Raw genomic sequence first — 23200 nt, 5'->3', positions numbered from 1 at the left:
TAATTATCAAATAATGTCAAGACACGCGGTTTACCTCCTAAGTTTACATAATTTGAAAATCAAAATGTAACAAACTTGATTAAGATATGGGGCCCTATTGAATGATATTGATCTTAACTTTATAAAACAGATTTCCAAATTCAATTAATCTTATTACCACCAGATCGATAAGTTTCGTACAAATTCAGTTTCAGCCAAATGTTAACTATTGCATAGGTTTATCTTGGCATGTTTGTTTAGTAAAAAAAAAAAACTCTCGTCAATAATACCTCAGACCGCACTGGTTCGACTGGAGGCCGGCGTTCTCTGATAATGTGGTATACAGTTTACTAGTAGGAGCCATACAAACCTGGGAGAGAATGTACACAGTACGTACAATAACCTCTGAACTTATGTACAGGGACGTGTATGGGGAAAAGAAAAACGCGAAGACAATAAACCTATCACATGTGATTTACTGGTACCGTCCGTAAAAACACGTTGTAATGAAACCTGAAAAATTATCATAATCTTTGACATCAACGGACTGACACTTCATTGGTGTTTACCAAGACCGTGGTTCGAGGATTTCGTCGCTTTCAATATTTTATTTTGGAAATTCATGTTTGTTTGTCGCACAGACAACATACTGAGTGTGTCAGTAATGTGTATAACATTTGTAGATACAAAGAACAGACTGTACTCTGGCTTGTCCTGATCCGTCACCAACTGCTCACGGACATCTGATCAACCCTCAGGTTTCTTATAGAGTTGGAGATACAGTACAGTATGGATGTAACGCGCGCGCGCGCGCTTTACAGTCCGACCGGAGGCTCCACCCTGCGCTGTGTACCTAATCCCGTTCCTAAAGGTTCACCATCTTACATTTGGCAGGGTGCACACTCGAGATTCTTGAGTCGGGTACGATCTCGTTACATGTTTAATAAGCATGTGATTCTGCATTCTCGATACTTTAGGGTTTACGCTCACTTTTGTACAAAATCCAATTAGGGTCACTTATGAGAAAGAAATACCAGAAAGACGTAATAACGGGAAACACACGTAATAACCCGAACAAACACGTTAAAACGCGAAAAAAGCAAAAAAGCGCGTTATAACGTGAAATAAACACGTTATAACGCATTTTAAATGACATATAAAGAAGCCAAATCAAATATATGCATGTCATATTGAAATTTTAACGCTGAATTGGAATTGTCTTCGTGAATGTACCGAACAGAACTTTATTGAACACTCAGATCGATACGAACGATACATAAGTAACATACATAATAAACAGTAGACAGCAATGGAATAGGGAAGTTAGCATGGAGGCTGAAATGTTTGCATAACACATTAAAACAAATCTACAAAGGTTTTTCAACAATTTCATTTTAGTTGTGCAAAATAGTTCACGGTATTTTATAGTATTTGAAAACCGGAAATATTATCTGGGGATATATTTACGTCTTCCAGTACGAAAAAATCTTCATTCAGATACATAATGGTTTTCATCACCAATAACTTGTTGATCACAAAGTAAACATACGTTCATCCCTAGGAACATTTCCCCACCTACCAACTTCAACAGGGAGTCGATGGTTTCATGTTCGATAACGTATGAGAGTATTTCTTAAAATTTTCGGTAAGATTAAAAGATATAGGGTTCTAGCTTTATTTCATTTTTAAACATTCTATAAAATATACTTTTACCAGAATGATGGACTGTATCATGTCATAGTTGAAAATACTGACTCTTGAGTCTTTCTAAAATAATCTGAGGTAGGTTCTTATCATACTGGTTGCTGATGTTTTGTGACAACCATACGTAGCTGAAGCCAGTCTCAACCATTTACGGGTATGAGAACCACTTATATGATCGGCAAATAGGGCTTTATACATACGGTAAGATAATTTGTTTTGCTTACCATTTACTCATTTAAACCAGAAACCTATAATACGACTCTTAATATAAACTGCAAGAAAAAACACGTCCCTATTCACAATATAGCAAATATAAAGGTGTACTTCTTTAAACATTAATAATACTTCGGAGAAAATCCGTATGTACTTTTTCAATAATTGATCAATTTTCAAAACCCCAAAACACAACCGTATAACAATATTGGTAAAATTGTTTGATCAATAAGTTTAATCTGACAATCAATTGGCAAATTTGAATTTCGGATCCTTGATTTTAATATCAACATAGCCTTAGTAGCCTGATTTTGTATATGCTTCTTTGCCAGTGAAAAGAAACAGTTTTTTAAAAAAGTTAATCCAAGATATGTATAGCAATCGATAATCTTCATAACATTATCAAATAAACGAAAATTCGGTAACATGCGGCATTTAGAACCAAAAATAATGAAATTAGTTTTACTTGTGTTAACTACTGTACACAATATTCTTGAAAAAAACACCTGGTAATGATGTCTGCATGTCGATTTCATTTTTAGCAAAGATGATCACAGTATCATCAGCATATAATAAAACGAGTATCTCTAAATATTCTGTTAAAATGTTATCACTTATAGCAACGCCATTACAATTTTGACCATTTAAGATTGTCTCAAGGTCATTAACAAAAATGGCAAATAGCAGAGGAGATAGATGTTCCCCTTATCGTACACCAGATTGACAATAAAAATATTGCGATACATTACCATTATGTTCATTTGAAATATAACATTGAAATATGTTCCTGATATTCCAGAATTCAGAAGCTCAGACCAAAGTCCGGATCTCCATACATGATCAAAAGACTTACTGAAATCGATAAAAGTGCAAAAATAGTTTTTTACTTCGACTTCTTAGATATGTAATGACAGAATATCTGGTATATAAATGGTCTGTTACAGAGTAACCTTTTCTAAAACCGGCCTGGGTTTCAGATAGAATATCGTTAATTTCTGAACAAAAAGCGTTAATCGATTAATTCCGAGAAGTGGTGAATAATTTGCCCATACAGCTTAGTATTGTAATGTGTCTGTAATTTTCAGGTAGACTGGGATCGCCTTTCTTTTTGTATATTGCTATGATAACTCCATTTGACCAGGCATCAGGTAGTATACCTGTATCAAATACTTTGTTAAAAAGTACGACATACAAAACAAAGGTAACAAAATATCAATTGATGACTTAATGTGCTTATTTAGGATTTCATCTTGACCAGCTGATTTACAATTTTTGAGGGATTTAGCAGCACAACGTATCTCTTGTTCAGTAGTAGGAATATCAAATAAATCATTACGTTATAAACAGTACTATTTACATCCTTTAGGCAATCATACAAAATATCCAAACCAATATCCGTATAACATACTGTTTTTAATGCTCGCTTATTTCAAATGTTACATATATAGTGTGTGATTAAAATTTCAGTCGACAGATATGGTATGGATTTCTGCGAAAACATTGTACAATTTAAAGAATAAGAGAAATTTCGTGCACAAAAAAAATCGACGTGGGGGTTGGAAAGGGGGATAGTTAGCGCCTGATAAGGCATTTCCTTAAAATTGTATTGATTAATGTATATGCTAATTGTATTAATTATATATCTATGTCCTGTAAAGCGCTTTAGAGTGGCTTATGTTAGCTAGATAGGGCGCTATACCAAATGCTATATATTTGTTAATAAAAGTCCCCTATTCTATTTGCCATCGCTACCAAGTAGGGAACTATATATTCTTTGCAGGTATAGAGATAGTGAAGAAAAATCAATCATTTTTCCTCGTATAAACTATAACAAGTTCATCTAGGGGATCGGGTGGTTTCTCCTGTCTTTATGGAGTGTTTTTTTCTTTCTCTCTCAACGCATCATGCGCGGCGTGTTAGGTTTCCCATAATGCATGCCCATACTTGAACAGAATTGTTTTCGTAAGTTTTGACGAAGTAAAATGATTAAAATGTTAACGACGTGTGCATTTCACGCTATGATTTTTTTCCTGTTATTACAACTTTTACTTTCGCATTATTACGTGTTTATTCCAAGTTATTACGTGATTTTTCGCGTTGTTACGACTTTTGCTTTCGCGTTAATACGTGTTTATTTCGCGTTATTGCGCGTTGTTTTTACGTAATTACGTGTTTATTTCCGTAATTACATGTTTTTTTCGCGTCATTACGACTTTCCAGGATTTTTATTTCTTACATTTTGTATAAACGACTAATAGGCTTTCGTACTTTTGCTTTCTGTATCCCTGGAATATGTCATAGCAACTTCGAAGGCTCAGTTTGCGAGGCTTTTGTGGAAGAGACAAGAAGGCGAGTTATATTATTTGATGTCAATCAAAAGAATCTCACGGTCGCGTAACGGTAAAAAAAATACTGGCGTTGAAGTCGGATGTCGCTCCTTTGTAATCTACTAACCCGATAACAATCAAACAGCTATCCACGTGCCTTCAATTTCATATCTAGAGAGCGTAAGTGAGCGTAACCCCTGGATTATCGAGGATGGTGAATCTGTTGCAAATATTTGTGTGTGCATGTCGAGTGTATCAGATGTGTAAGGGCTATATTTCATTATTGTTTCTGATAATTTTGGGGTGATATCATACAGAAGAAATCAATATCATTCTTCCAAAATGCGCTTTTGTTGTCAAATATTGCACATTAAGACAATATTTTATAGCAATGCGACGTCATAAAACATGATCAATATATCTTCCGGAAATGAAGTACATCACATCCGTTCAACAACAGGGTGATAATGATTATGTAAAGAACTCAACTGTCATGAACAAACAATGCGTTTATGCCAATTAAACATTAGACATTGTATACTATCATTATTTACTATGATATTACTTCTTACAAAATAAAAATGAGGAACTGAGGTCCGGTTTTGGTTTGACATTGTTCAACGACCAGCTTATGTCATTTAAGGACGTGCCACTCAGAAACAATATCAACACAACGTTCCGTTACGATAAGCTTCTAGGTGTTTCGCGAGATCAAATTTTATCATTCATGTCAAATGCAAATACATTGTATGATAAGAAAAAAACTCAGTTTTGACAAAAAGAATTAAAATGTTCAAATATCTTCACATGATGTCTTTTTGAGTTAGTTTTGCGACCGAAAAAATATGTGCATTTTTGTGCATCTCGATTTATGTACAAAAGTTCACTGTTTTCCTGTGTATAAACCCCAAAATGATCCTGGTTACCAGTTTTCCTTAAAAAATAATCCTGGTTACCAGTATTCCTTAAAAAATATTCCTGGTTACCAGTATTCCTTAAAAAATATTCCTGGTTACCAGTACTCCCAAAAGAAAATAATCCTGGTTACCAGTATTCCTTAAAAAATATTCCTTGAAAAATAATCCTGGTTACCAGTATTCCTTGAAAAGTAATCCTTGTTACCAGTATTCCTTAGAGAAAATAATCCTGGTTACCAGTGTTCATTAAAAAATAATCCTGGTTACCAGTATTCCTTAAAGAAAATAATACTGGTTACCAGTATTTATTTGTAAATAATCCTGGTTACTAGTATTCATTAAAAAAATAATCCTGGTTACCAGTATTTATTAAAGAAAATAATCCTGGTTACCAGCATTCCTTAAATACAATTATCATGGTTATCAGCATTCCTTAAATAAAACAATCCTGGTTACCAGTATTCCTAAAATGCAATTATCATGGCTACCAGTATTCCTTAAATAAAATAATCCTGGTAACCAGTAGTCCTTAAATAAAATATATATTATAGAGGTACATCGTACATTTGTTGATACGTACATTCACGTACCGAACCACAGTTTGAATTAACATCTCTAGTTGATTGTGCACATAACACTACAGTTTTGTATATAGTTGATTCTTGTCTATAACCAGAACCATTCAGTTTCTGTGAGTGGATATAGGTCGTCTACATCAATATAGTCACATATAGCGTATACTATTTATAGGTCTTGTCATCTCATTAAATACATAGTAAAAATACCTGTGCTGTTTTATAATCACAGAAATAGCATGACGAGGGACCTAACCTATAATATATCAGCTGTCTGCTTCGAACTTTTTGTAAAACTGTTTTACTGTATGAATATTCGCTTTGCAGTTTGTATTTCGTATGTGGTATTAATGTTAAACAGGCTATGAATATATTTGTTTAGCAACAGAAAAAAAATAAAACATTTTTACTTCTTTTTTTATCCAACAGAGAAATATTGTCAAGTATCTTAAAGAATTCATTTGTAAAATGGACTTATACAAGCAACAAACTTTGTTTAACTGATTCAAATAAATGATGGGCGTGGTAGCAGGGGCTTGGATTATAACGGTAGTTTGGCTGAAAGTATGGAATTTCCAGCAAATGTGAAACGTGTGTCCGGTACACACACCACCACCACAGGGGCATGTCACACCTTAATGGGCATCACAGTATATGTAAGGTTATACTAACTGATAAATACTTTGATTTCAAACTCTACCTGACATGTCCCTGTGCTAAACACACCCAGGACCTGTATATCTGTCGTGACTAACAAACGAGATAAATGTATATGTGGCCATATCGAATGATATAACTTATCAAAACAGATTTCTAAAGTCAATACTGCCTGATCGATAAGTTTGGTACAAATTGATTTTAAGCCCGATGTTTTACTATTGAACATGCATTGGTTTATCTCGGCATGTTTGTTTAGAACGGAATGAAATGATTTTAATCGTACACATGTCAATAGTTCTGGAGACCGCGATTTAAGACGAATTCTGATTGTATACTGGAAGCGGCGTTCCCCGAGAATGTCGACATTTGAACAGTTGTTGGTATGAAGTAGGTACCTTTGGAACAAGTCTCAGTCATATTGACCTGTGGGAGAATACACAGTATGTAAAACACTTTCCCCACTACATACAGCGACATGTATGGGGGAAAAGAAGAACACCGCAAGGAGAAAAAGACTGATCACGAAGGGGATGTAATAAGTACCAATGACACGTTGGAAGGAAAATCTGAAAAATAATCATAACTTTGGATACAACGAGCATACTGACAACATATATATTGTAGCAGTAATCTACATAGTTTGAAAACATAACATTTGTAGAAAACACAAACAAATATATATAGCTCAACGATGACCTGTCAACCTCCTCCGACAGTTGCTCACGGACATCTGGTCAACTCTCAAGCATCTTACGTTATCGGTTCGACAATACAGTATGGATGTAACGCGATCTACAGCATGACCGGAGGTTCCACCCTGCAGTGTGTAGCGGCTCCTACTGGCGCTTCAGGTTCTACCAATCCACCACATTGGCTGGGTTCATACCCCATCTGTTCACTTGAGTTTCTGGAGACAGGTACGATCTTGAAACACTCTTCGTTTCCACATGCTACCGTTACAAATATCTATGGTGGCTGATGTGATATCACAGTTTGTATTCCGAGTCTATCATATACATGTAAGACGACTTTGCCGCTCATTGGGTTGAAACACACTGCTTAAGTTAAGTATTAGAACACCTCAAAAGAGTGTATGTTTTAGGGTGTAAAGGTCAAGGTGAATGTCTGAGCTACTCTCTTCCGCCCTCATTTCTTAACGGAAATTCAAAAATATTTACATAAGCATAACATATATGTCAAATGTAAAAAGATATGTAAAACAACATAAAAGATTAAAAATCACAAACGTAATCAAATAGAATGTATAAATGAATGAAAGTTTAAAAACATCTGCATGGAAGAAAATTCTGAACTTCAAAAATCATACTACACTACACTACATGTGTATATGGTTTTTGTCCCTAAAGGTTTACCCTCTGGTTGCTGATTTTGATTATCATTTTATAAGTTATAGCCTGGATCTGATACTAATGATTGTCACAATCTTAGTCTGGTTGCTGATTATTACAGCCCTTGATGACTTGATGTTTTTATTGCTACAGCCTGGTTCTGGTTGCTGATTTGATGTTTTTATTGCTACAGCTTGGTTTTGGTCGCTAAGTTGATGTTTTTATTGCTACAGCATGGTTCTGGTTGCTGATTTGATGTTTTTATTGCTACAGCCTGGTTCTGGTTGCTGATTTGATGTTTTTATTGCTACAGTTTGGTTCTGGTAGCTGATTTGATGATTTGACTTCGACAGTTTGGTTTTGGTTGCTAAGTTAATGTTTTTATTTCGACAGTTTGGTTCTGGTTGCTGATTTGATGTTTTTATTGCTACAATTTGGTTATGGTTGCTGATTTTATGTTTTTTATTGCTACAGTTAAGTTCTGTTTGGTGATTTGATGTTTTTATTGCTACAGTTTGGTTCTAGTAGCTGATTTGATGTTTTTATTGCTACAGTTTGGTTCTGTTTGGTGATTTGATGTTTTTATTGCTACAGTTTGGTTCTGTTTGGTGTTTTGATGTTTATTGCTACAGTTTGGTTCTAGTAGCTGATTTGATGTTTTTATTGCTACAGTTTGGTTCTGTTTGGTGATTTGATGTTTTCGTTGCCACAGTTTGGTTCTGGTAGCTAATTTGATGTTTTTATTTCGACAGCTTGGTTCTGGTTGGTGATTCGATGTTTTTATTGCTACAGTTTGGTTCTGGTTGCTGATTTTATGTTTTTATTGCTACAGTTTGGTTCTGGCTACTGAGTTGATGTTTTTATTGCTACAGTTTGGTTCTGGCTACTGAGTTAATGTTTTTATTGCTACAGTTTGGTTCTGGTTGCTGAGTTGATGTTTTTATTGCTACAGTTTGGTTCTGTTTGGTGATTTGATGTTTTTATTGCTACAGTTTGGTTCTGGTAGCTAATTTGATGTTTTTACTTCGACAGCTTGGTTCTGGTTGCTGATTTGATGTTTTTACTTCGACAGCTTGGTTCTGGTTGCTGAGTTGAGACTTTTATCTGTTTCAGCCTGGTTCAGGTTGCTGATTTGAGACTTTTATCTGTTTCAGCCTGGTTCTGGTTGCTGTTTTGAGACTTTTATCTGTTTCAGGCTGGTTCTAGTTGCTGATTTGAGACTTTTAATTGTTTCAGCCTGGTTCTGGTTGCTGATTTGAGACTTTTATCTATTTCAGCCTGGTTTTGGTTGCTGATTTGAGACTTTTATCTGTTTCAGCCTGGTTCTGGTTGCTGATTTGGGACTTTTATCTGTTTCAGCCAAGTTCTGGTGGCTGATTTGAGACTTTTATCTGTTTCAGCCTGGTTCTGGTTGCTGATTTGAGACTTTTGTATGTTTTAGCCTGGTTCTGGTTGCTGATTTGAGACTTTAAATTGTTTCAGCCTGGTTCTGGTTGCTGATTTGAGACTTTAAATTGTTTCAGCCTGGTTCTGGTTGCTGATTTGAGACTTTTGTATGTTTCAGCCTGGTTCTGGTTGCTGATTTGGGACTTTTATCTGTTTCAGCCAAGTTCTGGTGGCTGATTTGAGACTTTTATCTGTGTCAGTCTGGTTCTGGTTGCTGATTTGAGACTTTTGTATGTTTTAGCCTGGTTCTGGTTGCTGATTTGGGACTTTTATCTGTTTTAGCCTGGTTCTGGTTGCTGATTTCAGACTTTTATCTGTTTCAGCCTGGATCTGGTTGCTGATTTCAGACTTTTTATCTGTTTCAGCCTGGATCTGGTTGCTGATTTGAGACTTTTTCATCATATTTTATTGAGTAAACAATAGGATTGAACAGCAAGCTAGGCCTATATAAGTTCTCTCCTTAGGTTGACATGACAAAGATAATGATGAATGAAACGGATAGTAAGAAAATATTGATGCAAATTTTATATAATAAGTAGCATAGACATATATATAGCAGATGGTATAGGGGAGATAATTCCATGTATGTTTTAATTACATATAAATATTTAATTGATATGTTTAGCTATACAATGCTCTTATTAAAAAGTCAATCATAATTAATTAGTTATAGGAAAGCAATGCCCTAATGATATATTAAACAGAGAAATTGCTACAATTGTATTTTTTTTTATTTTTTTTTCATTTTTTTTTGCAAGTCATTAGAGCCCCCTATTCATACCCTGCTGCTGTTGCATGAAGTAGTTAAAAGTATAGAACCATTTAGTATCAATATATATATCATTGGTAGGAGTGATAAAAAGTAAGGGATACAACAACATCAAAATATGAAAAAAATAAAATGAGGCAATTCAGCTAGAAGATTTTGAAAATGTAGTGTAAGTGTAAGATGTATTGCCAGTGTTCTATGTGTAAATCTTTCATCCCATCGAGTTTCAGACAAAAAGTCTCTAACGGCCTCTACCGTTCACATATCATCCACTCGAGCGGAATCCATATTCAACCACAGAACACTAAGCATTCAAACTTAGAACATTTATGTTTTACTTTATTGCACCCATCAGTAAAAACAGCACCCAAAGCTTGATCCTTTAGGTATATAATATTAAAACATCAATGTATATATAACAATCAGTAGAATCACATAATGGTTTAGGGACAGTATTCTATCAGTTATGACTATATATAACAAAATTTATAGATTGTTTTGATCAATTAGACAAGTCTTCTTGTGTTGTATATATATTTAAGAACACTATCAAGTATAGATTTATTTTCAGTATTGTTTAACACAGTGCTTCCATTAAGAAGTGTTTTAGTATCAAGATTAACCAGACCCACTTCAAAAATCCCATTTATTAAAGTTTGTCTCTCATCAGTATACATTGGACATTGAGAAAGATAATGTGTAGCAGTTTCATAAGCATCACCACACAGACAAGATGTAGACTCTTTCAAGTGATCTTTGAACAGATCATAGTTCAGGTTACTCGCCTCATTTCTCAGTTGACATAAGATTATGTAACCCTTTCTGCTTTCTCAGTTTTGAAATACATCCGAGATATCATTATTACAACACATTTTATTATATACCTTGGCCTTAAATTTATTAAGAGTAGGGGAATGTACTGTATCATTTTCAAGTCCATTGAACTTGTTTCACATTACTGGGAAGAAGCTTTTAGCATAGGATTCTGTACGACATAGTGGTGGGTTAAACATTCTTACATTTCTGAGAGTATACCTATCGTTTTCTGGGTTATGAATAAGAGGATCAATTATGTCATGGAGGTATGTGGGTGATACATTGTTAGTTATTTTATGCATCTGAATTAGCTTATGGTTCATCCTTCGATCAGACAGAGATTCCCAATCTAGTTCTTTATATAGAGTTTGGTGTGATGTACCTTTCCTTAGGCCTGTGATAATCCTTGCAGCTTCTAGTTGTACAGATTCTAATAAATTTTTAAGAGAGTCAGAGCAGTTGTCCCAGACAATATCTGCATATTCAAGCTTATATTTCAGATACCTAAGCATGTTTATTCTTTTACTAGCCTTTTCATATATTAATTGAACATGGTTAGACCAAGTGCCATCTTCAGAAAAAGTAAATCCAAGATGTTTGTGATCATGGGCATTATCTAAGTATTAGAGAAATTAATTAGAGGATGGATAGGTTCTTTTTTTCTTGAAAAAAATAGTTATTTGGTTTTAGAGGGGTTAAGTTTAATGTCCCATGTACTAGCCCAGTTATCAATTCTATCTATGTCTTGGTTAAGATAATCTGCTGCTAGTTGTGGGTTTTCGTCTACGATGACATATAATGATGTATCATATGCAAACAGCTTAATGTTACTCTGGACTATATCATTGATGTTATTAATGTATAATAGAAATAAAAAGGACCGAAAACTGATCCCTGAGGAACACCGGCATTAACAACCCTAAAAGTAGAAAAAAGACCTTCAGTTAGAACTCTCTGCTTTCTATCTTCAAGATAATTCTCAAACCAGTTAAAAACATTGCCAGATATACCATATGCTTTTAGTTTATGCAGTAAACCTTTGTGCAAAACTCTATCAAAAGCCTTGCTGATGTCACAAAATACAAACTTTAATTCTTTCCCTTTATCCAGGTTGCTAATTATGGTGTGGTATATAGAGAGAAGTTGGTTTAATGTTGAATCACGTGGTTTAAAGCCTGATTGGTCCTTGGAAAGTATATTATTAGTTGTTAAATAATTATATAAATATTTGAATATAATTTATTCTAAGATTTTACTAAAACATGATGTTACAGATATTGGTCGATAATTGGAATAATTATTTTTTAAACCATTCCCTTTGTATACAGCACTAACATTAGCCATCTTCCATGGCCCAGGTATGCACCCGTTAGATATAGTATTGTTAAATAAAATTGTAAGTGGGAGTATTAAGGAAGGTTTTAACTTTTTATGACTTTAGGTAACATGCCATCAGGTCCTTTGAGACTTTTATCTGTTTCAGCCTGGTTCTGGTTGCTAAGTTGAGGCTTTTGTATGTTTAAGCCTGGTTGTGGTTGCTGATTTGAGATTTTTATCTGTTTCAGCCTGGTTCTGGTTGCTGATTTGAGATTTTTATCTGTTTCAGCCTGGTTCTGGTTGCTGATTTGAGACTTTTATCTGTTTCAGCCTGGTTCTGGTTGCTGATTTGAAACTTTTATCTGTTTCAGCCTGGTTCTGGTTGCTGATTTGAAACTTTTATCTGTTTCAGTCTGGTTCCGGTTGCTGATTTGAGACTTTGATCTATTTCAGCCTGGTTCTGGTTGCTGATTTGAGACTTTGATCTATTTCAGCCTGGTTTTGGTTGCTGATTTGAGACTTTTATCTGTTTCATCCGGGTTCTGGTTGCTGATTTGAGACTTTTATATGTTACATCCGGGTTCTGGTTGCTGATTTTAGACTTTTAATTGTTTCAGCCTGGATCTGCTTGCTGATTTGAGACTTTGATCTGTTTCAGCCTGGTTCTGGTTGCTGATTTGAGACTTTTATCTGTTACATCCGGGTTCTGGTTGCTGATTTGAGACTTTTAATTGTTTCAGCCTGGATCTGGTTGCTGATTTGAGACTTTGATCTGTTTCAGCCGGGTTCTTGTTGCTGATTTGAGACTTTTATCTGTTTCAGCCGGGTTCTTGTTGCTGATTTGAGATTTTTATCTGTTTCAGCCTGGTTCTGGTTGCTGATTTGAGACTTTTAATTGTTTCAGCCTGGATCTGGTTGCTGATTTGAGACTTTTATCTGTTTCAGCCTGGTTCTGGTTGCTGATTTGAGACTTTTATCTGTTTCAGCCTGGTTCTGGTTGCTGATTTGAGACTTTTATCTGTTTCAGCCTGGTTCTGGTTGCTGATAGGTATACTGGGACTTCTCACTCTGGGTCTGATTGCTTGTCTCACCTGGTTCTGTATCCGATACTGCTGCAACAACTGTAGGTGTGTATTACATTACTCGTAGTGTGTATTGATGTCCATTTATACAAAGAGCGATATTCGTATATTTATACAACTTACTGTATGTGTATGCAATAAGTTGTGAGTGTGCATTCAAATATATATATATTCATACCCTAAGCTGTAGATGTGTATTCCAACAACTAGTGTTAGGCATGAATTCACATGTGTATGTGTATTCACAAAACTTGCTGTTTCACATCAGGTTACCAGTGTGTAAATCAACGATTAATGTGTATTGTAGATAGATCTCAAGTTGATCGCTTTCCTGTTATATGAATATCGTGAAGTTTATATTGCTATTCCAGCACGCATGTACGTTGTAGACAAGCCTTTTCCTTAGAATTTAATATTTTTAGAAAATGAATCATAAATGTTTTAATCAAATGACATGTATAAAAAATCATGCATGAATCGGAAAACTTTCAGACGCCAAAGAAAAGTGCGGGACGCTGCGGATATCGAAGAAGGTCAACAGTCTAGATCTCAGTGCAGTAAACTGTGGTGTGGATGCTGCTTCTACTGCATGCGTACACCGGAAAAAACGACAGATGGATGCTGTGACTACTTTGGTTGCTGTGGTTACGCCGGATGTTGTTCATGTTGTTGCTGGTGCTGCAGATGTTGCCGAGAACCTGTAGAACCGGAAAGAACAGTGCGCGTGCGTCAAGGCAAACACAAACATCGGTCGATATTTTCAATAAAGAGGCAAAGATCGGTCAACAAGAAGAAGAAAATGTCTTTGATAAAGTTGAGAAGCAAGCGCCAGATCGCAAGGAGTACTTCCTTACCAACCACTCAGATGGTGCGCTCACTGATACAGGACGACCCCGTCATGTTTCGAAAGGTGGCCAAGGAACTTCCGGTTTGGATGCCGCATACGCATTCGATCAGAGACATCAATACAAGTACTAAGTAGGTCACATAACGTTCACTTATACAGAGAACGTCTGTATAATGTGTTTGTGTTATGAAATTAAATTAAAGATTATATCAATTACTAGCGTTCAGCTATCTAGTCCATTTAAGTAGTACACACTATGTTTTCAGCATGCTTGTTTTGAATAGAAATGAATTGTGGTTCTGTAGCAAGAGTTGTCTTTCTTTGACAATATAAAGACACACATTTGTACAAAATAAGATTGTATATCATGGTGTCGACAGACAGGAAAAAGATTTCACCTCAAATGCGACACACAGATATTATATTTAAGGAACATATGCATGATCAACTATATGTGACATCCGCCTTACTATTAATGCAGCTATTAAATCTGTGATTGAAGGATCGTACGTTATAAATTATTGAAAAACGAATTGCTTTCGCACAAGCTTACTATGAAATGATGAAAATAATAATTATACAGTGTACTATATGTCAGACTTGCCAAATGAGAACTATAAATTTTAATTATAATGTAAAAAAATATTTGTCAAATTCAAATGTTCACCGGGCTAAAATAAAAATAGAGAAGACTCACAACTTCCTATGTAGTTTTGTCATCATTGTTTTGGATTTCTCCGTAGTTCCTAAATTTCCCAACAGCCTTACACATTACCACCACAAGCTTTGGTCGTGATGTGACCAATGTTGCCATACTATATGTCACTACATGTACCCAGTTGGTAGCAAACTTACCTTGGTATCTAGTGCACTTTGTAGTGCACACGTAGTGAACAAGGAAGTGAACTAGACAAAACTTTGAAGTTATGTTTGTTAGTTCGTCGTCCATTGCTGTCATACTGTAGTAACGACCATATTAATGTAATGTAGTTTAGGAACGAAAGAACACCTGACTTGATCATGACGTCATAATAAATTGGCCTGGACGATAAGTAAATTAGTTATCCCTCTACAACGTGAACTCTTTAGTAAAACACAACTGTTTAGTTAGCTCATTGCTTAACTGTCTAGCAAAGTTGACGTCATATCTGGCTTAGAAGCAGCTGATACATGTAGGCATCTATATATTAAAAACTCTTTGAGGTCTTTTAATATACGTAAAACTGTTAGCAATGGAGAAAACTTAGTTCGTGAAAAGAAGAAATACAAGACACACGAGGCGAGGGTGAAGAGATCTTATCTTCTGAATGAGGGTGATATGTTAGACGTTTTGAGAACAAATGATCGAAAATATGTTTATAGATTTTTTTTCTAGACGTCCGATTTGTGATACCGAAAATCTAGTTTTACAGTAAATGATTTTTACCAATATTTCAAAAGCATTGACAATATGTCAGTTGACTTTTCTCCCGTCAATGTTGAACATACCCTGAGCTTGATGAAGATGTCGGTCTTGATGAATTATTGAATGTAGTTTCAACAAAAAAGTCCAAAAATTAAATCCGCCAGTTTAGACAATATCATTAATAAATATTTTATTGAGAATATTAATGTTTTTGCACCAGTTTTGCTGAAATTGTTTAATACCATATTACAGGTAGGATACTTTCCTAAAGCTTGGTCAGAAGGAGTTATTATAACTCTGCATAAAAAGGTGATAAAAACGACGTAAATAATTATAAGGGAAGCATGTTAGTAAGTCATATGGCCTAGCTGTTTTCCTCACTCTTAAATAGTGAGAATGTAATTGTAAAAAGGTTTATTGTGTTTTTGTATATTATAGAAAAACATTTGGTAGTATATCACATTAATAGAAATGAATAAAAAGAAACTATTTCATGAGTTTGTAATTGTTATGTATGGAATTAAATCTATTGCATATGTTCTCCGCCATTATTTGTGTAGTATTGTGTAGCAATATTTATTTTTATATATGTCTATATGCGATGTGCATTTGGTAATTAATTGAATTAAACTAATAAAACTACATTAATTAGTTACAACAGACGATGCATGTACAGTGTAAGTATGAAATTATTTATGATAATGGTGTTGTTCTCGAATCAAACATAAAATACATCTTTGCTAACAGACAGGAACCATTAGTGACAGTGTAACGACAGCAGACAAAAGGTAAAAATTAATTACAAAACGTGACATTGTAAAATAGTTGACATACTCGTTTTCTCTGCGTGACCCACTATGACCCGATATATATCCAAATAAAATAATCGATGTACTTATCAAAAGTCAACTTTGTATTTATTTTGGAGTAATTTCCATTATTCATAAAGTTTTTGACGTTCAATAAATCACGTTTAAAATATTTTTTACCTAATTCAGTGTTGTTTTCCTATTTTTGCCATATTCTTATTGATGCAAATTATGAAATGTTTCATTTAGTCCTGAACCAAGAGAATTATTTTCCATTATTTTCAATGACATTTTCCTTTACCGATATTATTCAGTACAAACTGGGCAAACACGTATGAAAAGTTTTTCGGTTTGTATAACCATGGTAGTAATCTAACATCGCAGTCAATTAAATATAATAATTAGATAGTATACGTGGGCACAAGTGTGTAATAATACACCACAATGCGTATCATGCCTTGGTGCATATTATGGCCCACATCACATATTTCCAGTGGTTTAGACATGTTTGTGCTTTTTATTTTATAAGTTTAAGATATCTCAACATGTTGACCTTCTGTATAGTTAATTAGAATTTACCAATACATATTTCCATGTCTAGCGCGATTAAGTTAAGTGATTTGTGAAAGAAATGAATCTTCAGCGAATATATTAATACATTTTGAACTAGTTATTAACGATTTTATCATTTATTATTATCTCTGCTCAACTCACAGAGGAATTTAGAAGTATTCAGAGTCAGTATTAACCTGTAAAATATAAAAATACACTTAAAAAGTCATTATGCACAGCAATCTAATGATATATTACTGTAATTTAAACGATTATAATCAGACCATAAAAGAATGTAGGATTTTAAACCGTTTGTTGCTCACATTTGCAAAGCATCCCAAATATACATATTGTAGATTCTTTTACGTGTATACAATTTTTGTTTACGTTCTCAACCTTGACTTAAACATCTGTGTCATCACCTGTGGTTGTTGGTGTTCTGTGTCTACAACAGGGGCCATGTCAGCCGAGAGTCGTAGGGCTTTTATCTCCAGACCATGTAGTATCATCAGCAATTAACTGATTCTGATTGGTTTCAGAAACTGGCATTGTGAACTAAACGGGCATCCCGCGGCCATAAAGATTATAGTGACATCCAGATAATATCCTTAACTGACATTTCACACTACGTAGGCTTTCTATGTGTATGTAAGAAGGTGTCGTGAGTTCATCGAAAGGGTAGAATGTCAGATTGTTTTTAACAAACCTCGAGGATATCAGTTTTCTTAATTGTCTCCACCTTCCTTAGTTAGAGAAAAACAGTTTCTACAATATATTTGAGATATTTTGAGATCAGATGACGAAGTCCACTAGATTCAAAATTCTACTCATCAAACATTCTACTTAACCGTGAAACCGATTCGTGAAAAAGACATGCAGAGCCTTTGAGCTCATAAGATTACTTATTATCAACTTAATGAAAAACAGATATTTAATATATACAGTTGGGAGCAAACTTAACTTGGTGGCCTAGTGCACTGGAGTTTACAAGAAAAGTAAACTTCTGTTCACAAACTTCTGCACTGGAGTTAACACTGATGTAAACTTGAATTCACATCGATGTGCACTGGAGTTAACACTAATGTAAACTTGAGTTCACATCAATGTGCACTGGAGTTAACACTAATGTAAACTTGAGTTAACACTGATGTAAACTTGAGTTAACATCAATTTTCACTGGAGTTCACATCAATGTGCACTGAAGTTAACACTGATGTAAACTTGAGTTAACACTGATGTAAACTTGAGTTCACATCAATGTGCACTGGAGTTAACACTCATGTAAACTTGAGTTCACATCGATGTGCACTGGAGTTCACATCAATGTGCACTGGAGTTAACACTGATGTAAACTGGAGTTAACACTGATGTAAACTGGAGTTAATATCAATTTGCACTGGAGTTCACATCAATGTGCACTGGAGTTAACACTGATGTAAACTTAAGTTAACACTGATGTAAACTTGAGTTAACACTGATGTAAACTTGAGTTAACACTGATGTAAACTTGAGTTAGCACTGATGTAAACTGGAGTTAACACTGATGTAAACTGGAGTTAACATCAATTTGCACTGGAGTTAACACTAATGTAAACTTGAGTTCACATCAATGTGCACTGGAGTTAACAGTAATGTAAACTGGAGTTAACACTGATGTAAACTGGAGTTAACACTGATGTAAACTGGAGTTAACACTAATGTAAACTGGAGTTACCATCAATTTGCACTGGAGTTAACAATAATGTAAACTTGAGTTCACATCAATGTGCACTGGAGTTAACACTGATGTTAACTGGAGTTAACACTAATGTAAACTTGAGTTCTCATCGAAGGGCACTGGATTAAACAGTTCACAAGGTAATTTTATTTATCATATCATATCTGGCCTTTTCATTATTTTATATATACTATGATTTTCTCCCCTCCCGTCTGCTCAATAAATCAATAAAGTAATAAAATATTAGATGTTAACTGTTCATATTGACTAGGATTCAAGCATGTATATACATGTATAGGTGGTTTAAAGTTTATAATACTTTGTCTTAAAGACATAATCACCATTAAAGCTCCCTTATAGTTATACCAGTATTACGTCTACATTAAATATACATGCTAGTGAGTCTTTTTCTGTATTTTCCTTTTGAAAAAAGAAAATAGACAGCTCATGTAGGAAACTACGTATTCCGTCTTTGCGTATTGCAGAGTTATCTTCTCTTGGGTGCAGGTATTGATTGTTACGTCATTGGTCTGTGTGAGAAAATTACGTCGTTCTCAAAAATTGATGACGTTACTCTCACAAACAAGTGACTTGACAATCAATACCTGCTCCCAAGAGAAGATAACTCTGCAATACGAAAAGACGGTATACCGTGAATAAGAAAACAATACTATAAATATATGTATAGTCTCATTCATGGATGGGTACCAATGTACTGTAGAAATAAACACCTAATGGTATTACCAGATCACCTATCCAAAGAGTAGATAATTTATGCATAAAGAATAATAGTAATGTATATATAAATCTGTTTTTAAAAAAATGATAAATTAATTATAAATGATAAATGCCTCCTTGGATCAATTTTTAAGCACAGATTTGAGTGTGTTTTCAAAAAAAAGGTGCTAACATTGCCTTTTTTTTCATTTGATTCATAATCCTTCCCGATTTTTTTCGAAATTTTCAAACTTTTATTTCCTTATTGACCTTCTAGTTCTTTTTTTGTAACATCTGTGCTCTGTGGCTATTCTGGACCACTGAACGTACAGGTACAACAGGCTCTATCATGGTTCAGCGACCCATTAATTGATGCAGAGGTGTGTTATCAAGCTATGTAATAACCAGTTTGTAAACCATTTGAGGGATTAGGTACATGTAGTGTGAAACACTACTATTGAGTCAAAGTCACTGTTTTGAAATAGATTTGTACCTGAGGCTGTCCTTACTTGGCACACGGACAGCCACAGTATCTTACCTATAACCATGTACAGATTAACCTGTGTATCTACTGGACAGACAATGGGCTGGATTCATTAACAGGATTAATTGCCCTCACGCGTGCAAGGTGTTAAGATCAGGTGCAGCCCGTCAGAATCCCATGTGACCACAGGTGAATTGTCAGTGGGTGGTCATTGCCCATTTATTCTCAGGCAGATATCATATTGAAAAGAAAAATATGTGTCAGGGGGTGGTTACATTGCCCTAGCAACTATCTTTAAATCTGTCACTGAAGCAAAGTTGTAACTGTACGATTAAACTTGAGGTTCCCTGAAACTGAATTGATTTGATTTTTAATTAGTAACTCGATCTTATTTCATTTTTGTACATGTATATATAGCTTAACCTACCGGTGTTTGTACTCTGCAGCCATGAATTTTATCATCATTTTAACAAGTGGTAAACCATTACTGTACCACCAGGCCAGCTGTATATACCTGCTATGTTGGTGTGGGGAACACAGTAGACCCACCCAGGGGAGGGGATGGTGGTTGGGGATGTATTTTCTTATTCAACCATCAGCATGTAGATGTACATGACGTGCATATATAACACAGAAATCAAAATCAGGCTCATAGTTTTTATCTTAATTTTCCTATAAAAAGGCAAATTGGGATTAACGAACTTAAATTAATTACATATCTTTAGCTTTCTCCTTACCTTGTATCTATATAGTGCCTTGCCATGCTAAATACTTTTTCTTGAATTTTATCTTTTCTGGACTTGTTTGTATAAAACAAAGACGCGAAATACTCTATTGATTTCGTGCTATAGAGAAAAAACCTTTCATAAAAAGTAGACAATTATAGGAAATAACACATATCACATCACAGATACTGATCCCCCATCCTGACACTACAACATTGCTATGAAACGTGATGTGAACTATGGTAAAGTGTACTTTTAAAATGTTTTCTCTGAAATAGTACAGCAATTTATAGATTTTCTATAATCACTAGAGATAGTATACAAATTCTCTTTGTACCTATATGCATTGTATGGTGGCAGAATACAGTAGAAATGGCCCGACTCTGATAAACAAGGCACATGTCGAGGAAATGTAAACACAGCGGATTTACCCTACACAACACATGTATACATGTATATATATTTGTGAACTGCATTACATTTACAATACATATAAAGCACTGAGAAGTGTATAAACCTCTTTTTTCTATGTATGTCACTTGTGTGAAAACCATGGTTACCACATCAAAAATTACCAAAAAATGCCAAAAAATGCTATTTTTAACCCAAAATTTGACCCCCGCAAGTAGTAATTTTTTTCCTAAGCTCTGTCTGAAATTAAAGATTACCTACCTGGTTGCAGAATTATCTGGGTCGCAGTAAAATTGTAGAACTTGATTTTTTGCAATTTTGCGTCGTGTGCTGTTGTCAAAATTTTACCTCCTGTAAAGCTAGCTTTTCATGTGTACGCACCCTTTCGTATTATGGCCAAAATTTTATTCTCGAACCAAAGAAATCTTCTTTCTTTTTTACAAATGTGAAGCTCACATAGCCCACTTCATCATGCTTATACCAATTTTAGTACAGTTTTATTTTTATATTTTTTTTACATATCATTATACAGGGGTTAGCCATTTAACAAAAATATCACCCATGGCCACAACCCTCTACTGTACTCTGCTACCTTATACATCACTTTTTTTTCCCCAAAATTTAATCAAAACCTTTTAAATGTCTGGAAAATGCGACAATGAACACAATGATGTATCCGTTTCCTTTCTCACTTTAATAGTGACCGAGTAATATGAATTCTCCTGAAAAGTGTATTTACCAATTCTGCTCTCAAACTACCAACAAAGGGAGGTAATCTGAAAAATGAAAACTTGAATAGGTTTGTAGTTTTCATGAATAAAATTTCTTTTTGGGTGAAATATGATGCCTTGAGATCATGTGCATGTAGAAAACAAACAGTACAGTGATACTATGATGTTACTGTCTTGTTTGATGACGTCATAGTAACTGTGATGTCATCATAACTATGACGTCATCAATGGGCATCTATGACATCATCGAGGATCACTGATATCAAAATATTGAACACTAGGAAACCCATCTCAACAACAAACTAGCAACAGACACACTTCCCGTAACCGATGAACAGCACAGAAATGTAAGATATTCTGAGAAATCAGACAAGTGCCACCATAGCAACCGTTATTTACTTTCCTCGCCTAGAATTGACAGTGACCCTCAGAAATTGTTCATTTAACATATTTCGCTAGAAAAAAAAGATTTTCTTCAGCTGTAATTATGGAAATAAAATTTATTGACATTACTGACTTTGCTTATTTCATCTGTATGCTGAATCAAGTGGAAAAAAACATCTAAAATAGTGTAATTAAAATGAAAACAGATATTTTACCCATTTTTACCCATTTTCAATAAATACAACTTTATGTATTAGTAACCATGGCTACCGGGTGCTGAACTGAGTGAAACAGACTGAAATCTAGTATGAATGCATCAGGAGATAGCCTGTGAACTATTTGATGTTTGGTATCAACTTTACCAATAACATAATTGACACATATGTGATGAATTGCAGAATTTCACAAGTGCCTGTGAAAGCGCGAGTTACCTCTCTTTATACATCCACAGGTAACAGGCTAATGACCTATATATAGACCTATCTATGTAACGGGTTTTTTGGCGTTTTTGAGTAGTTTTAAGTATTAATGAATGAAAGTGAAGCTGAATCAAGCATAAAAAGGGATTTTTTCAGAAAAAATCAAGTTCTATGTGTATATGGTAGCAGAATACAGTAGAAATGGCCCGACTCTGATAAACAAGGCACATGTCGAGGAAATGTAAACACAGCGGATTTACCCTACACAACACATGTATACATGTATATATATTTATGAACTGCATTACATTTACAATACATATTAAGCACTGAGAAGTGTATAAACCTCTTTTTCTATGTATGTCACTTGTGTGAAAACCATGGTTACCACATCAAAAATTACCAAAAAAATGCCAAAAAATGCTATTTTTAACCCAAAATTTGACCCCCGCAAGTAGTAATTTTTTTCCTAAGCTCTGTCTGAAATTAAAGATTACCTACCTGGTTGCAGAATTATCTGGGTCCCAGTAAAATTGTAAAACTTGATTTTTTGCAATTTTGCGTCGTGTGCTGTTGTCAAAATTTTACCTCCTGTAAAGCTAGCTTTTCATGTGTACGCACCCTTTCGTATTATGACCAAAATGTTATTCTCGAACCAAAGAAATCTTCTTTCTTTTTTACAAATGTGAAGCTCACATAGCCAACTTCATCATGCTTATACCAATTTTAGTGCAATTTTATTTTTATATTTTTTTTTACATATCATTATACAGGGGTTAGCCATTTAACAAAAATATCACCCATGGCCACAACCCTCTACTGTACACTGCTACCTATATGTTCAA

The 23200-nt window shown here is 34.6% G+C and overlaps 1 protein-coding gene across 1 annotated transcript; it reads left to right on the top strand.

Moving 5' to 3' along the window:
* Positions 1–6731: 6731 nt before the first annotated feature.
* LOC110442605 lies at positions 6732–14691 on the top strand. The gene is made up of 3 exons (XM_021486288.1): positions 6732–7292; positions 13100–13199; positions 13647–14691. The coding sequence occupies exons 1-3, from the start codon at positions 7067–7069 to the stop codon at positions 14134–14136; spliced, it is 816 nt and encodes a 271-aa protein (XP_021341963.1). The 5' UTR covers positions 6732–7066; the 3' UTR covers positions 14137–14691.
* Positions 14692–23200: the final 8509 nt, after the last annotated feature.

This window comes from Mizuhopecten yessoensis, unplaced genomic scaffold, assembly GCF_002113885.1.
Source record: "Mizuhopecten yessoensis strain PY_sf001 unplaced genomic scaffold, ASM211388v2 scaffold716283, whole genome shotgun sequence".
Lineage (NCBI taxonomy): Eukaryota > Metazoa > Mollusca > Bivalvia > Pectinida > Pectinidae > Mizuhopecten > Mizuhopecten yessoensis.
The sequence above is the reverse complement of the archived record's forward strand: the minus strand, read 5'-3'. Positions and strand labels throughout refer to the sequence as shown.